General features: G+C 38.4%; 1 protein-coding gene across 1 annotated transcript in view; it reads right to left on the reverse strand.

The window, feature by feature from the left end:
* Window positions 1-4711: 4711 nt before the first annotated feature.
* LOC135224955 (uncharacterized) overlaps window positions 4712-14628 on the reverse strand; it is a 273007-nt gene continuing 263090 nt past the window's right edge. The window contains exon 5 of the mRNA XM_064264267.1: window positions 4712-4990. Coding sequence (XP_064120337.1) covers window positions 4860-4990 — 131 coding nt within the window. The 3' untranslated portion in view covers window positions 4712-4859. The remainder of the gene's footprint in view (window positions 4991-14628) is intronic.

The following is a 14628-nucleotide window of genomic DNA, read 5'->3' on the forward strand; positions in this document are numbered from 1 at the left end:
GAAATGAACAAGAAATTATAAATAGTAAATTTCGGGTTTCCATCCATATCTCCATGCAACTGAAGAATGTTTACATATGATAAATAAATTATCTATTACAGATTTTGCAAATTAACAAGCAAAAACAACAATTAATAAGAGCCCAAATCAACTCTAGAAGATATCTCTTTAATTAAAACAATATGTTCACCACAATGAAAAAACAAAACTGACATTTTTTGCTGTCACACAGATCGGATTCAAATTTCAATCCTTTACAAGTTTATTTGCAGGACAACATTATCTCACAACCTTTAACAGATCTCTAACTGATAAGTGACAACCCACAACACTGCCAACAAATATAACATTTCCTATCAACTTACAACTTCGCTCATTTTATGTTGCACATCAAGTGTTACGTTACAATTGACAAATCTTACTCTGAAAGTCCATCAAAATCCTTAAAACAAACAAATGAGAGTGTTTACTTGAAACACTTTTTTTTATTGTTAATAGTTCAGACAACTGTTAAAAAATGCACACTATATAATACTGTCCGGAACTGTTTTCATCGAGAGATTCCCCGCACCTTCTGTTACCTGTTCATTAACGTCCGTTTTTCTGGTGATACTAATCAATTTGTTCGATATATAAATTTTCTGACGATTGAATATTTACAAAAACTATTTATTAATATGATTTTTCCACAGCAAAACACTTCTGGCCTCGTTGTTTTCAATTATTTTCGATAGTTTCGTTTTTCACGCCAGCTGAAGAGATATCACCATTTGGATCTTTGGCCAACGTCTAAATGCATCTAGATTAAGCTTTGACTGACGAACTCCGTCAGCTTTTTGGGCCTCACTGTGACCCACTGCCGCTAACACCAGACCACCAAGCTATATTTTTTGCAAGCCTCTATAGGCATTAAATAAAACTTCCGTATTTCTCACATATCCATAACCCTTCCATTCGGTACCGGGTTTCAGTGACCACCAACTTTTATATTTCCTTTTGCTGCAAAAGCCATATCAAAAGCGAGAGACGCATAGGCAACCTTATGTGCTAAAAATCAAAGATTCCATAGGAATACTACTATTGGTTCAGCCGCAATACGACACTGATTGACGGTGTGCTGTTTATTACAAAATTTCCATCCCAGCGTAGCGGCGGAGGTCGGAGCCTGTCACTGAAATATTCCGTTTGTCTTCACTGCATTCGTAACCAGGACACTTGGTTGAATTTATCATTTTCGTCACTCGGCTGCGCCCCTAAATTCATTTTGTTCCTTTGGCGAATACATCCCTTCCTCCAAATTAACCATATTCAATAGAGTACGTCCAGAATGTAAAATATCAATTAACTGAATACGTCGCTGAATTCTAGATTTCTTCCGTATAATACCCTCATGAATTTACCATATGTATCTCTCTCTAAAAGACGATTTGGAATTTACCGTATTTATGATTAGAATACAGCCCCGGATTTACTTTACCATCGTCACTGGAATAGCCCCCCTGAATTTAACATATTTATCGCTAAGAGACGATCTGGATTCATGATTTATCGCTAAAAGACGATCTGGATTCACGATTAGAATAGGGCGCTGAATTTACCATTAGAATATGCGCCCTGAAATCACAATTTTCACCACTGGAATAACGGCTTAATTTACAGTATAACCAATAGAATACACCCTTCAATTCACCGCATTCTCATTACCCTCACAGGACACTGCAATCCCACAGAACTCTGACAGTCCAAATCTCCTCAAAAAAACAAGTGACAATGAGTCGGATTCGATGTAAATCGATCAAGAAAATTCAGCGTCTCTACAGAACGAAGACTGGACTACTACTAAACCCTACGAGAATCGCAATAATTCCCTTTCCTCTCACGGCAGTCTACACGAGGCCTCAAAAGAAACCAGGAACTCTAGTGGTATAATATATAAAGCCTTTCGAGATCTTATTTCCTACGTGTAATGGCCTACGTCGCCTACAAAAAATAAATAAACAGCACCTACGAAATGATAATCCAAGTCTAACGATTTTGTTAAAATCACCTCTATGTACATCAACTTCAGTCGTTTCACGAAGGCTTCCCACAAGTGAGTTTGTTTGTTTGTATGGTGTTTTTACGTTGCATGGAACCAGCAACGGGACCAACGGCTTTACGTGACTTCCGAACCACGTCGAGAGTGAACTTCTATCACCAGAAATACACATCTCTCACTCCTCAATGGAATGGCCGAGAATCGAACCCGCGACCACCGAGGTGAGAAGCAAACACCAAACCAACCACGCCACTGAGGCGCTTCCACCAGTGAGTAAGTGGAAAGTACCGAACTACCTGTCAGGGATGAGAGACATGCTTTTTGTACGGGGTTCGAGAAGAGATTGAGGAGTTGGAATCTTATGACATTTCATCTTTAAGGTGCCAACTATGATAGTTAAAACTGGGCCACAGAAGTAATGTAATCAAATGACATAAGGGGTTTCAATTTGAAATGACTCCCAGCTTCCGTTTTCTATCATGACGTATTATACGAAGTTGTCCCCTCTATATCGTAAGCAAGATTTCATTGTGAAACGTGAGAAAAATCAGACCAACTACCAGCTTCGAATGTGGAATAACGACGTGGCCAAATGAATTCTGATTTTTTTCTTTTGGATGATAAGAATATCTTTAATATAAGAGCAGTATATTATACGTCTGTATCTGACAGGCATAGGAAAGGCCTGGAACTTGAGATCTTGGTACGACAGGTAAAAACTGGAACGGGGCCAAACTGGAGCATTTCCTGTTAAACTCGTCACCATAATCAATACCCTCGGTATTTTCAAACAACAACATTAGCATAGGAAATAACAATCTCGATTTAAATTCAATTAATTAGTGACGTCCCAAGTGAATTTCATCAAGATCTAAGGGAAACGTATTCGCATGATGAAGTGGGGTTTACTGTCTGAAGTGCTTGTGTTACCCCCTACACCAAATGGACTTGAAACCTTAAGGTGAGTCTTGTAAGCAGGAATTGTAATTCTTATCTCTTTTTTACTTTTATTTTTTATTTTTTTTTTAGTAAACTTCGTAACGCTTGCCGAGAAAAGTTCTGGAATGCATTTTAGGTACGTTCTAATTGATCAAGCTCGAGATTAAATTTGGGACATTTATCAATGTCAAATACAGGGAATTTTTTTCCCACAAAAATGTCTGGGACGAAATCTAATAACTTCTAAAAAAGACGTCAATAGGTGAAAGATGCTCCAGTGGAAAAAGGGATTTTAACCTCAGGTTGAACCATGGCTTTTTTTTCTTCGGCAAATGATTCGTTATGTTGGTATACTTATCTAATTTACGTGTTTTAAATTTAACAACGTGAAATTGTAATGTTTCATGAAAACAACTTGTGATTTAACTCCTCAGTCAAAGAAGAAAAAGAACCTTAAAACAGACCTTACACCTAGTTTTGATTTGATTTTATGTCAGTGACTCACGCATTCTCTCATCCACAAAAAAAAACTTTGCAACGACTGAAGGACTCCTAAGTCCACCGAACAGGGCGAGAAGCTGAACAAATGCACAACGTTCTTAACACCGGGTGGCACTTTTCTCTGACTGGCTCTGCGGGGTTTTCTCGCCAAGTGTGGCCGTCATCCATATCTATATATAGTATACACACATTTTGGCAACAAGGAAGATATCACAAATCTGTTTAATAATGAATATTCACGAATGCACAGCTATTCATTACCTTAATAGGAGACTTTATAGCTTCGAGAAAGATGGGGTTCGGGTATTAACAGTTTCAAGATTTTTTTTTTCCTTTTTTCTTTTTTTTTAATTTTATCGGTAACACTGTGAACGGTGAATGGTTACCGCTCAGTTAACTCGCTGGGGGCGTCGATATCTCGTGCCCCTCCACCAAAAAAAGACTGACCTTCTTCACTGCTAAGTGGGGATACTTACAAGAATGAAGAGGTCATTACGCAGTCCCTCAACCTTCAGCAAAATAGTGTCTGAAGGCTTCGTAACTTTTCTGAGCTAAACTTCTCTTCGAAACCTTTTTTTTTTCCTGAAGTTTCTGAAGGCAAACATACTTTTTTTTTATTTGTTTCCAAAAGAGGATTTTCACAGGTCAGTCGTGAACATCACTTGGGGTAATATACAACATATTCCATATAACCCTGTAAAGTTTACATTTGCATATGATCGACAGAAAGCCCTCTCTCAAAGCTTTCGGGGATGCTGCGTGGTATTTCTAAGTTCCCAAACAAAATAAGTCATAAAACTCTTACACTTCCTTTTATTCACAAAACTACGGGGTGGGAAGTCGTTAGAGAAGAGAGACGTTCGTAGCAAAAGGGCATCGCGAACTCCCCCTACGAACTTGAAAACGACGGTGAGGGAAGTGATGGGATTGAGTGGCCCAGATGCCTCTGTTTCTGATCCCCTGCCCCCGCCCACCCCCTACCCCACCCCTGACAACCAAGAAGAAACAGTCCAAGGTACAAAATATTCCTAAAACCTAGATGAGAGAGAGAGAGAGAGAGAGAGACGATGAGAGGGACGAGAGAGAGAGAGAGGGGCGGGGGGGGGGGGGGGGGGGGGGGGGGGGGGGGGGGGGGGGGGGGGGGGGGGGGGGGGGGGGGGGGGTGGGTTTTTTTGGGGGGGGGGGGGGGGGGGGGGGGGGGGTGGGGTTTTTGGGGGGGGGGGGGGGGAGAGAGAGGAGAAGAGAGAGAGCCAGTCCCTCCAATTGGAATATATAATTCAATGTCATTTCCAGAAACCAGGAACTAACAGCTATTCAGTTAATGTGTCTCTGTTGGCGATTATCTGACGAAGCCCAGGTTGTGCGCGGCCTCTCCAATGCATCAGGTTCGCTTCTTGTTCCAGCACTTCTTCCTCGGGAGACCCAACTTCAGGAGGTGCGTCTCCTCCTCGGCTTCCACTTCGGGGCTTTTAAGAAACGTCGGCGCTATGCACAGCCCCACGATGGTCACCGCTGCAAGAAAAAGCGGGGACGGTCAATAATAAAATACACATGGTTGTGGCCTCCTTCAAATGGTCACCAGTTTTAAAACAGAATCAGGCAATTAACCACGATCAAACAACAAATACACATTCTCACATTTTTAAACATGCATAAATTTACTGTTAGAAAAAGATTATAGGTGATGTGTATGTAAATGGAGGGTAATGAAACAAGATTAGGACGTGGCTTTCTTTTTATACAGCGTATAATGCAGGTATAAGATGCAACAACTTTATGCACAATATTTATAAATAACACACACATATATATAATATATATGTGTGTGAGTATTTTTGTTTTTCATAAGTATCATTGTGCATATATATATATATATATATATATATATATATATATATATATAAATATAAATACGTATGTGTGTGTATTATGTGTGTGCACACGCATGTGTTGGTGTGAGGTTTAAAACAAAAACATATTATATAAAAGAAAATAATAGTATTTTTAAATTTAATATAAAAATATATGTATATATATATTATATATATATATATATCATATATATATCTATATATATACAATTGCCACAGATTTCGATAACATCTCCAAACATGAGACCAAAACAAATCTAATGTTTATCTAACAAAGTTCAAAAATTAATTTACGAGATTTTGGCTAATTAGACCCTTTCAGATCATTCAAAATTTTCATCTTGAACGCAAACAGTCACAGTTCCTGAAAAGATCACGACAGTGGCTTGGCAAAGACTGCTTTTTCAAGGAGCTGGTTGTAGACTCTTGAGGTCCTGGATGTATTTCTCCTCGAAGCAGATCTCCTTCAGCTTTATGACGAAGAAGTGACCAGACCCTCTACGGAGTATCTGCCATAACTGATGGTAGACGGTTTCTATCACTCTTTTCCTGCCGAGAGCAACTATATTCTGTTTTTATCCATCTGTCCATCCGCCTGTGGTGTTTGCGCATGGTAACACTGCGTCCCGGGCTTTAAATAATATCTTATTTCGAATATTAACGGTATTAAAGGTGTAATTCGCATACAGTAAATTATTAAAACACTTTTCAGTTGCAAATGTACACCCAGATATCCTTTTATTTACCTAAAACTTACACAGAGTAACTATTTAAAGCCCGGGATGCAGTGTTACCATACGAAAACACTACAGGCGGATGGACAGATGGAAAAAACCCGAGTATAGATTTGCTGAACAGCAGCTCCAATATGCAGTGAATGTGCTTCGCTGCCTAACTTCTCAGTTCCAAAAGGTCCTGATGTCGTCCAGTTGGAACTTCAGAAGTTCAAGTTGGAACTTCAGAAGTTCAAGGGCAGATGAAATTCATTACCACCATAGTACAATTGTCCTTGTCTTGCATTTTTATATATTTGTTGATTTATTTATTAATTCATCTGTTTTTCTAATAACTGATCTCCTCTTTCTGTATTTCCCTTTACCTTCTGTTACTTCTTTCAAATGAACGCCATATTCTTTGGAAGCTTCAATTTCAAGTCAATGGCGCCCCTAGGCCTGTTCCATATGAATAATGTTCATATTCTGAATAATAATAATAATAATAATAATAATAATGGAAGGAGACCCTCTTTCACACAAGTCTTATTGAAAGATATTGCTGCATCAGCTGCATTTAACTTGTAAATAGTCTTCGCTATTTTTCTAATAATTGCTTTCTCTCTGCTATTACAACTGGCGAGTATTGCGCCGATATGATTCAGGGATTCAGGGATATTGCTTACAAATTTATTTATCACAGTAAATAAATAAACAAATAGGTCAATATGATAATAATAATAATAATAATAATAATAATAATAATAATAATAATAATAATAATAATAATAATAATAATAATCACCATGCACCCAAATGGATGATCACAGGAAGAACATCCTTAGTACAAAAAGACAAGAGTAAGGGAAATATACCCAGTAACTACAGGCCTATCACCTGCCTACCAATAATATGGAAGTTACTAACAGGTATCATCAGTGAAAGGCTATACAACTACCTAGAGGAGACAAACACCATCCACCACCAACAGAAAGGCTGCAGAAGGAAGTGTAGGGGCACAAAAGACCAGCTCCTCATAGACAAAATGGTAATGAAGAACAGTAGGAGAAGGAAAACCAACCTAAGCATGGCATGGATATAAGAAAGCCTTCGACATGATACCTCACACATGGCTAATAGAATGCCTGAAAATATATGGGGCAGAGGAAAACACCATCAGCTTCCTCAAAAATACAATGCGCAACTGGAATACAATACTTACAAGCTCTGGAATAAGACTAGCAGAGGTTAATATCAGGAGAGGGATCTTCCAGGGCGACTCACTGTCCCCACTACTCTTTGTAGTAGCCATGATTCCCAGGACAAAAGTACTACAGAAGATGGATGCCGGGTACCAACTCAAGAAAAGAGGCAACAGAATCAACCATCTGATGTTCATGGACGACATCAAGCTGTATGGTAAGAGCATCAAGGAAATAGATACCCTAATCCAGACTGTAAGGATTGTATCTGGGGACATCAGGATGGAGTTTGGAATAGAAAAATGCGCCTTAGTCAACATACAAAAAGGCAAAGTAACGAGAACTGAAGGGATAAAGCTACCAGATGGGAGCAACATCAAACACATAGATGAAAAAGTATATCTTAGTTTTACCAGACCACTGAGCTGATTAACAGCTCTCCTAGGGCTGGCCCGAAGGATTAGATATTTTTACGTGGCTAGAAACCTTTGGTTACCTAGCAACGGGACCTACAGCTTATTGTGGGATCCGAACCACACTATATCGAGAAATGAACTTCTATCACCAGAACTAAATTTCTCTGATTCCGCGTTGGCCGAGCCGGGAATCGAACCCGAGACCACCGGATTGGCAGCCCAGCTCGAAAACCACTCGGGCCAGCGAGGAACTACACATAGATGAGACTGGATACAAATACCTGGGAATAATGGAAGGAGGGGATATAAAACACCAAGAGATGAAGGACACGATCAGGAAAGAATATATGCAGAGACTCAAGGCGATACTCAAGTCAAAACTCAACGCCGGAAATATGATAAAAGCCATAAACACATGGGCAGTGCCAGTAATCAGATACAGCGCAGGAATAGTGGGATGGATGAAGGCAGAACTCCGCAGCATAGATAATAAAACCAGGAAACATATGACAATACACAAAGCACTACACCCAAGAGCAAATACGGACAGGCTATACATAACACGAAAGGAAGGAGGGAGAGGACTACTAAGTATAGAGGACTGCGTCAACATCGAGAACAGAGCACTGGGGCAATATCTGAAAACCAGTGAAGACGAGTGGCTAAAGAGTGCATGGGAAGAAGGACTAATAAAAGTAGACGAAGACCCAGAAATATACAGACACAGGAGAATGACAGACAGAACAGATGACTGGCACAACAAACCAATGCACGAACAATACATGAGACAGACTAAAGAACTAGCCAGCGATGACACGTGGCAATGGCTACAGATGGGAGAGCTAAAGAAGGAAACTGAAGGAATGATAACAGCAGCACAAGATCAGGCCCCAAGAACCAGATATGTTCAAAGAACAATAGACGGAAATAACATCTCTCCCATATGTAGGGAGTGCAATACGAAAAATGAAACCATAAACCACATAGCAATCGAATGCCCGGCACTTGAACAGAACCAGTACAAAAAGAGGCATGATTCAGTGGCAAAAGCCCTCCACTGGAGCCTGTGCAAGAAACATCAGCTACCTTGCAGTAATAAGTGGTACGAGCACAAACCTGAGGGAGTGATAGAAAACGATCAGGCAAAGATCCTCTGGGACTATGGTATCAGAACGGATAGGGTGATACGTGCAAATAGACCAGACGTGACGTTGATTGACAAAGTCAAGAGGAAAGTATCACTCATTGATGTCGCAATACCATGGGACACCAGAGTTGAAGAGAAAGAGAGGGAAAAAATGGATAAGTATCAAGATCTGAAAATAGAAATAAGAAGGATATGGGATATGCCAGTGGAAATCGTACCCATAATCATAGGAGCACTAGGCACGATCCCAAGATCCCTGAAAAGGAATCTAGAAAAACTAGAGGCTGAAGTAGCTCCAGGACTCATACAGAAGAGTGTGATCCTAGAAACGGCACACATAGTAAGAAAATTGATGGACTCCTAAGGAGGCAGGATGCAACCCGGAACCCCACACTATAAATACCACCCAGTCGAATTGGAGGACTGTGATAGAGCAAAAAAAAAAAAAAAAAAAATTAATAATAATAATAATACAGTTTTGTGAATTAATGTATTACTATCTAAACAGGCACAAAGGTCTTTCGTTCAGTGTAAGGTCGCCACTCACTCCTTCGGCTACAGGTATTACTCTGGCCCTTGCATATGAGAGCTTCCTTATTGGCTATCTGCTGCCATGGCTGCTTGGCATTGCCAACTTAAGAGCTCACATTCCTATAGTAGATTCACATCAACCGTGCATTTGATGTCTTGGCCTGTCTCTTACGACGCTGCTGATTGGCTGTTGATAAGCCAACGACAGGGCTGAAAACTCTCACTCTCTCTTGAGAGTTCACATAGGCAGGATGTATGTTCCACCTCTCCTGAGGGATACGTCTTTCAAAAGTATCCCTCAGGGGAGGTGGAACATAGCTCCTACCCATGTGAACTCTCGAGAGAGACTGAGAGTTTCCAGCCCTGTGATTGGCTTATCAACAGTCAATCAGGAGCGTCGTAAGGGACGGGCCTAGACATCAAATGCACGGTTGATGTGAATCTACTATAGGAATTCCATGAAGAAGTAAAAAACTCAAGAGTTGGCGGGTTTCAACGGTTACTGAACCCACTCATCATTAGGATATGGAGGTCCCTGTCTTACTCTTTGCCTTCTGAATCGCTTGACATAATTTTTTAAGACGGAGCACTATCATCATTCACTTGAAGTCCATTGAAACACTTTCACTCCAGGATAAAATCTGATCTGGGCAAAAATGTCCGGTTTGGTATCTTCAGGCAGGAGAGTAAACCAATAAAAAGTCAGTGCATATGTAATTGACTCCACTAGTGTTATGGAAGGCGGTGTTTATTGTTAACAAACGAAGAGCCTTCAAAAATGAACTAATTATGTGAATGCTGTTTTGCAATTAAGAGTATGAATTCATGATGTCATTATTATTATTGTTTTCTTTCCGTCACAGAATCGAGTAGACACATTTCAAGCGTAAAATATTATGAATATTTGTTATCAAGCTTTAATTTAAAGAATCTTTAAACTATCATAAACTTTCTTTTTAATTGCATATCTAATTCGCCACAAAATACGCTGACTTTGATTAACGTTTATACACACGAACGAATAAAAGGCACTCCACAATTTCACTTATACTTGTAATTCGAGGCGAATTTTCTCATCTCCGCGAGAAAATCGGGTGGGTCAGTGTCGGCGAAAGTCTTAGCTTGCGCCTGCTACTGTCAGGAAGACGAAATGGCGAATTCAATCTTCTGTCTTCTTCTTCTTCCTCGTCTGATTCTGAATTCGAATAAGTTATCCCCGGCATTTGTTATTACCTCCTCTCTCTCTCTCTCTCTCTCTCTCTCTCTCTCTCTCTCGTAACCTGCTGTGGATATTTTTCGCTCTAACATGGTAATTACGGAGAGAGGGAGAATACAAATCAGGGATGAAATGAGATGGAATGCAAGCACGGAAGGCAGCCGCCGCTGAGTGAGTGGAGGCCGGAATTGGTTGAGGCTGTAATTCAGGAGAGCTGAAAGAAAATTTGTAAGCGTGTCCTGTCAATTCATGCGGATGCTTATGTGTAAGTATATGTGTACACACACACACACACACACACACACACACACACACACACATATATATATATATATATATATATATATATATATATATATATATATTATATATATATACATATATAAGTCATATCACATTACCGTGATTCACATATATACATCGAGCTACAAATGCCCTTTAATATCTAATTCGCTCTACCTCGAATTGATATGTATTATGTTAACCGAAGGGGAATTTTTTTAGGCGATAAGAAATTTCTTATCGACTAAATAATTCCCCTTCGGTTAACATATATGAAAATATATCAATTCCGAGGTAGAGCGAATTAGAATATTAATGGACATTTGTGGCTCGGTGTATGTATGTATGTATGTATGTATGTATGTATGTATGTATGTATATATATATATATATATAATATATATACACATACACACACACAAGTATATATATATATATATATATATATATATATATATATATATATATATATATATATATATATTATATATTAGTATGGAGAGAAGGTTCCACAACAATATACCAGATTAGCAAAACGCAATTTGTAAAAATGTGTTTACAAACACATTTCTTTCTGCTAATAAATTATATTCTTTGGAGCCTTCTCTACATAGCTGAGAAGCACAATATCGTGTATTTTATACGTCATATATATATATATATATATATATATATATATATATATATATATATATATATATATATATACTATATATATTATATATATATATAAAAGGGACATTTCCTCTGGCAAAGAGGTAGATCCAGAAAAAAATAATTCGTAAGCCAACTGCTAAATTGCGCACGAACTCCTTGCGAAGAAGGCTTCCATACCACTAGCCGGCCCACGCAACATCACTGAAGACTCATCAGCAGTACGTTTTGAACTCCGACACACACTACACTATTCGGCGCTACCTAGCAATCACTCTCAGGCTTCCTGGATATAAGGACCATTCCTTTTTCAGTAACACTTTCATGACACTATCCAGGTTCCAAGGAGTTTCTCTTCTCCTCCAGCCAAATACTTATATGTTATAACCGTTTTCCCCTAACGTTGAATCATCTATTCCAGGGGTGGCCAGACTTTTGGACTCCGAGATTTATTCTAAAGACTGAACCTCTTTTACGATCTACCATACTACATAATCATATATTATTACGTGGGGAAAAAAAATTTCAAATAGTGTCATTGTACGATAAAACACGGGTACAATTGCCTCACTTATATACATATACATACACATACACACACACACACACACAACACACACATATATATATATATATATATATATATATATATATATATATATATGTGTGTGTGTATATATATATATATATATATATATATATATATATATATATATTTATTCTTGCGTTTTTGTTTGTTAATATAGGATTGTGGGGAACGGCGATCGACCAAACAAGTGGCCACGATCGACTGTTTGGCCACCTCTGATCTATTCTTTCCTTATGACCAAAGTATTTCAAGCCACTCGGAGCCATTATTCCATAATTGTTCACCACTTCTACGTAATCTCAACATTTGTAAACTTTTCGAGTTCTTCTTGCAGCCATCTGTATTAGGCAAGCAGTTTATCTTATCACCGTAATTTTTAAAAATTTCAATTGCATATAATATACGTGTCATTTCAGCGCAAATATTATTTATATACCCGCACACACAGAGATACACAGAAAGAGAACAAAGACGAAGTAACTCTAAGACTAAAAAGAATGTAGTGCCACGGAATAGACGCCTTAATCCCGGATTACTGAAGAGACAGAGGTATTTTGGGCGAATACGAAACCGCACAAATAAAACAATAACGAAAAGAAAATTAATAATAATAAAGAAAAACAATCAGGAAAGTAACTAACACCAAAAGCAGAAAAAATTGTCAAGACAAAAAAGGAGATAAGGAGAGAAAAGAATAATCCCTCAAAGTAGGAGGCTATACAAAGGGTACACCACATTTTCCAACTTGGCCCGAAATTCTTTTCGCGGGCGGCGCTTAGAGAGAAAAACCCCCAAATGAATGTAAATTTTCTTGACGGAATCTTTGTCGGTAAAAGGGTCACGGACTTTAAGACTATGGCCCGAATTGAATGTTCGTCGTCCATTTTCTTTTTGTCCCGAGTTTAAGTTTAAAACAAGATATTTAGGCGGGGTTTTCCTTAATTACTACGCGCATGTAAAAAGGTGGGGGTGATGATGTAGGAATTAACTCAAGCCACAGATGGTATGGAGCAGTTTTGCAGGGTAGTGAAAAAGAAAGGGTTACATATATATATATATATATATATATAGATATATATATATATATATATATATATATATATATAAAATATGTGTGTATACGTATTCCAACAGGGGTTTACAGCTAGACAACAGCTCACATAATTGATTTATTGAAACGTTTCGTGCCCCAAGACATTGGCACATCATCAGTCTTGGATAAAAAAATATTATTCGTTTAAAAACATGAAACTTAATCAAAACTATAAAATAAAATATATAAATGAATTTACACAGAAATAGAACTATTTACCAAAAGCTAACTAGAAAACTACCTATCAGGGCAAATCAGAATGGCAGAATGACAAGAAACGTATGTGTATAAATATACATATACACGAGGATATACATGTTTGTATATATTTTATATATGTGTGTGTGCGTGAGTGTGTGTGTGTGTATGATTGTTTGTAGATGATCCTGATTTAGGACTATCGTTTAAGCAAAAAAAACCATTCTGTACTACGATAACATGGCTCCAGATTTAGGAAGACAAGGACGTAGCTACGGGTAAGGAAACTCTTTGGTCTATCAACCTCCCACAGCTCTCTCTCTCTCTCTCTCTCCCCCCCACCCCCCACCCCCCCAAACATGCCCACCTCGCCATTTACAAAATAATCGCAATGTTTTCCTGGAATCATCATAAATGATTGAGCAAAGTATGAATAAAATAGATGGAAATGCATGTGTAAGAGCGCTAGCTCTTATCGAATTGCGGTTCACGAAGGTTAATGCATTACAGGCCTGTGCTGAGGGGGGAGGGGAGGCGGGGAGGGGACGACCCCCCTAAAAATATTTTTTTCTGGAACTCCATATTTTCTGTGCCTATACCCTTTTCGTTGAACTGTACTTACAAAGCAATAAATGGCAATCTTTTGTGTTTTTGACATTCTTTTTATATAAATTTTGTTATTGAACATTAACATAATTCTTTAGTAGTAGGAAATACCAGTGTCAATAGGAATATGATTTAAGCCACTATATACCTATATATGCAATGACATTTATAGAAGAAAAGGTCCGCTTTTGGGAAAAATGACACCCCCCCCCCTCTTAAAAAACTCTGGGCACGGGCCTGCATTAGGAATTAATCACACGAGGAATTTTTAAAATTTGGAATTATACAGAAATCATTTCGCCAGCAGGGGATAAAATACATAATTTGCTTTCTAGGAATTTCTATCTTATTGATCTCTTTCGCTACTTGCGTGTATTCATTTGCATACAGCAAAATGCACATATAGTCGGATGGCATTCAAACTTTCCACCTCCTTTTCAATCATTTAAAACTCACGCACAAAATTAAATTGTTAAAATCCTATATTTAAAGAATTATTTCAATAACCTTTCAAAGGAATTATCTGTATCTGTTCCGGAATACATCTCGTCCCAATACCTCATGAGAGACTGTGACTAATGCATGCATGCGCAGCCTTTATACTACGCCTGGAGGAGATCACTGTTCAAAAG

The sequence above is a fragment of the Macrobrachium nipponense genome, chromosome 12, assembly GCF_015104395.2.
Source record: "Macrobrachium nipponense isolate FS-2020 chromosome 12, ASM1510439v2, whole genome shotgun sequence".
Lineage (NCBI taxonomy): Eukaryota > Metazoa > Arthropoda > Malacostraca > Decapoda > Palaemonidae > Macrobrachium > Macrobrachium nipponense.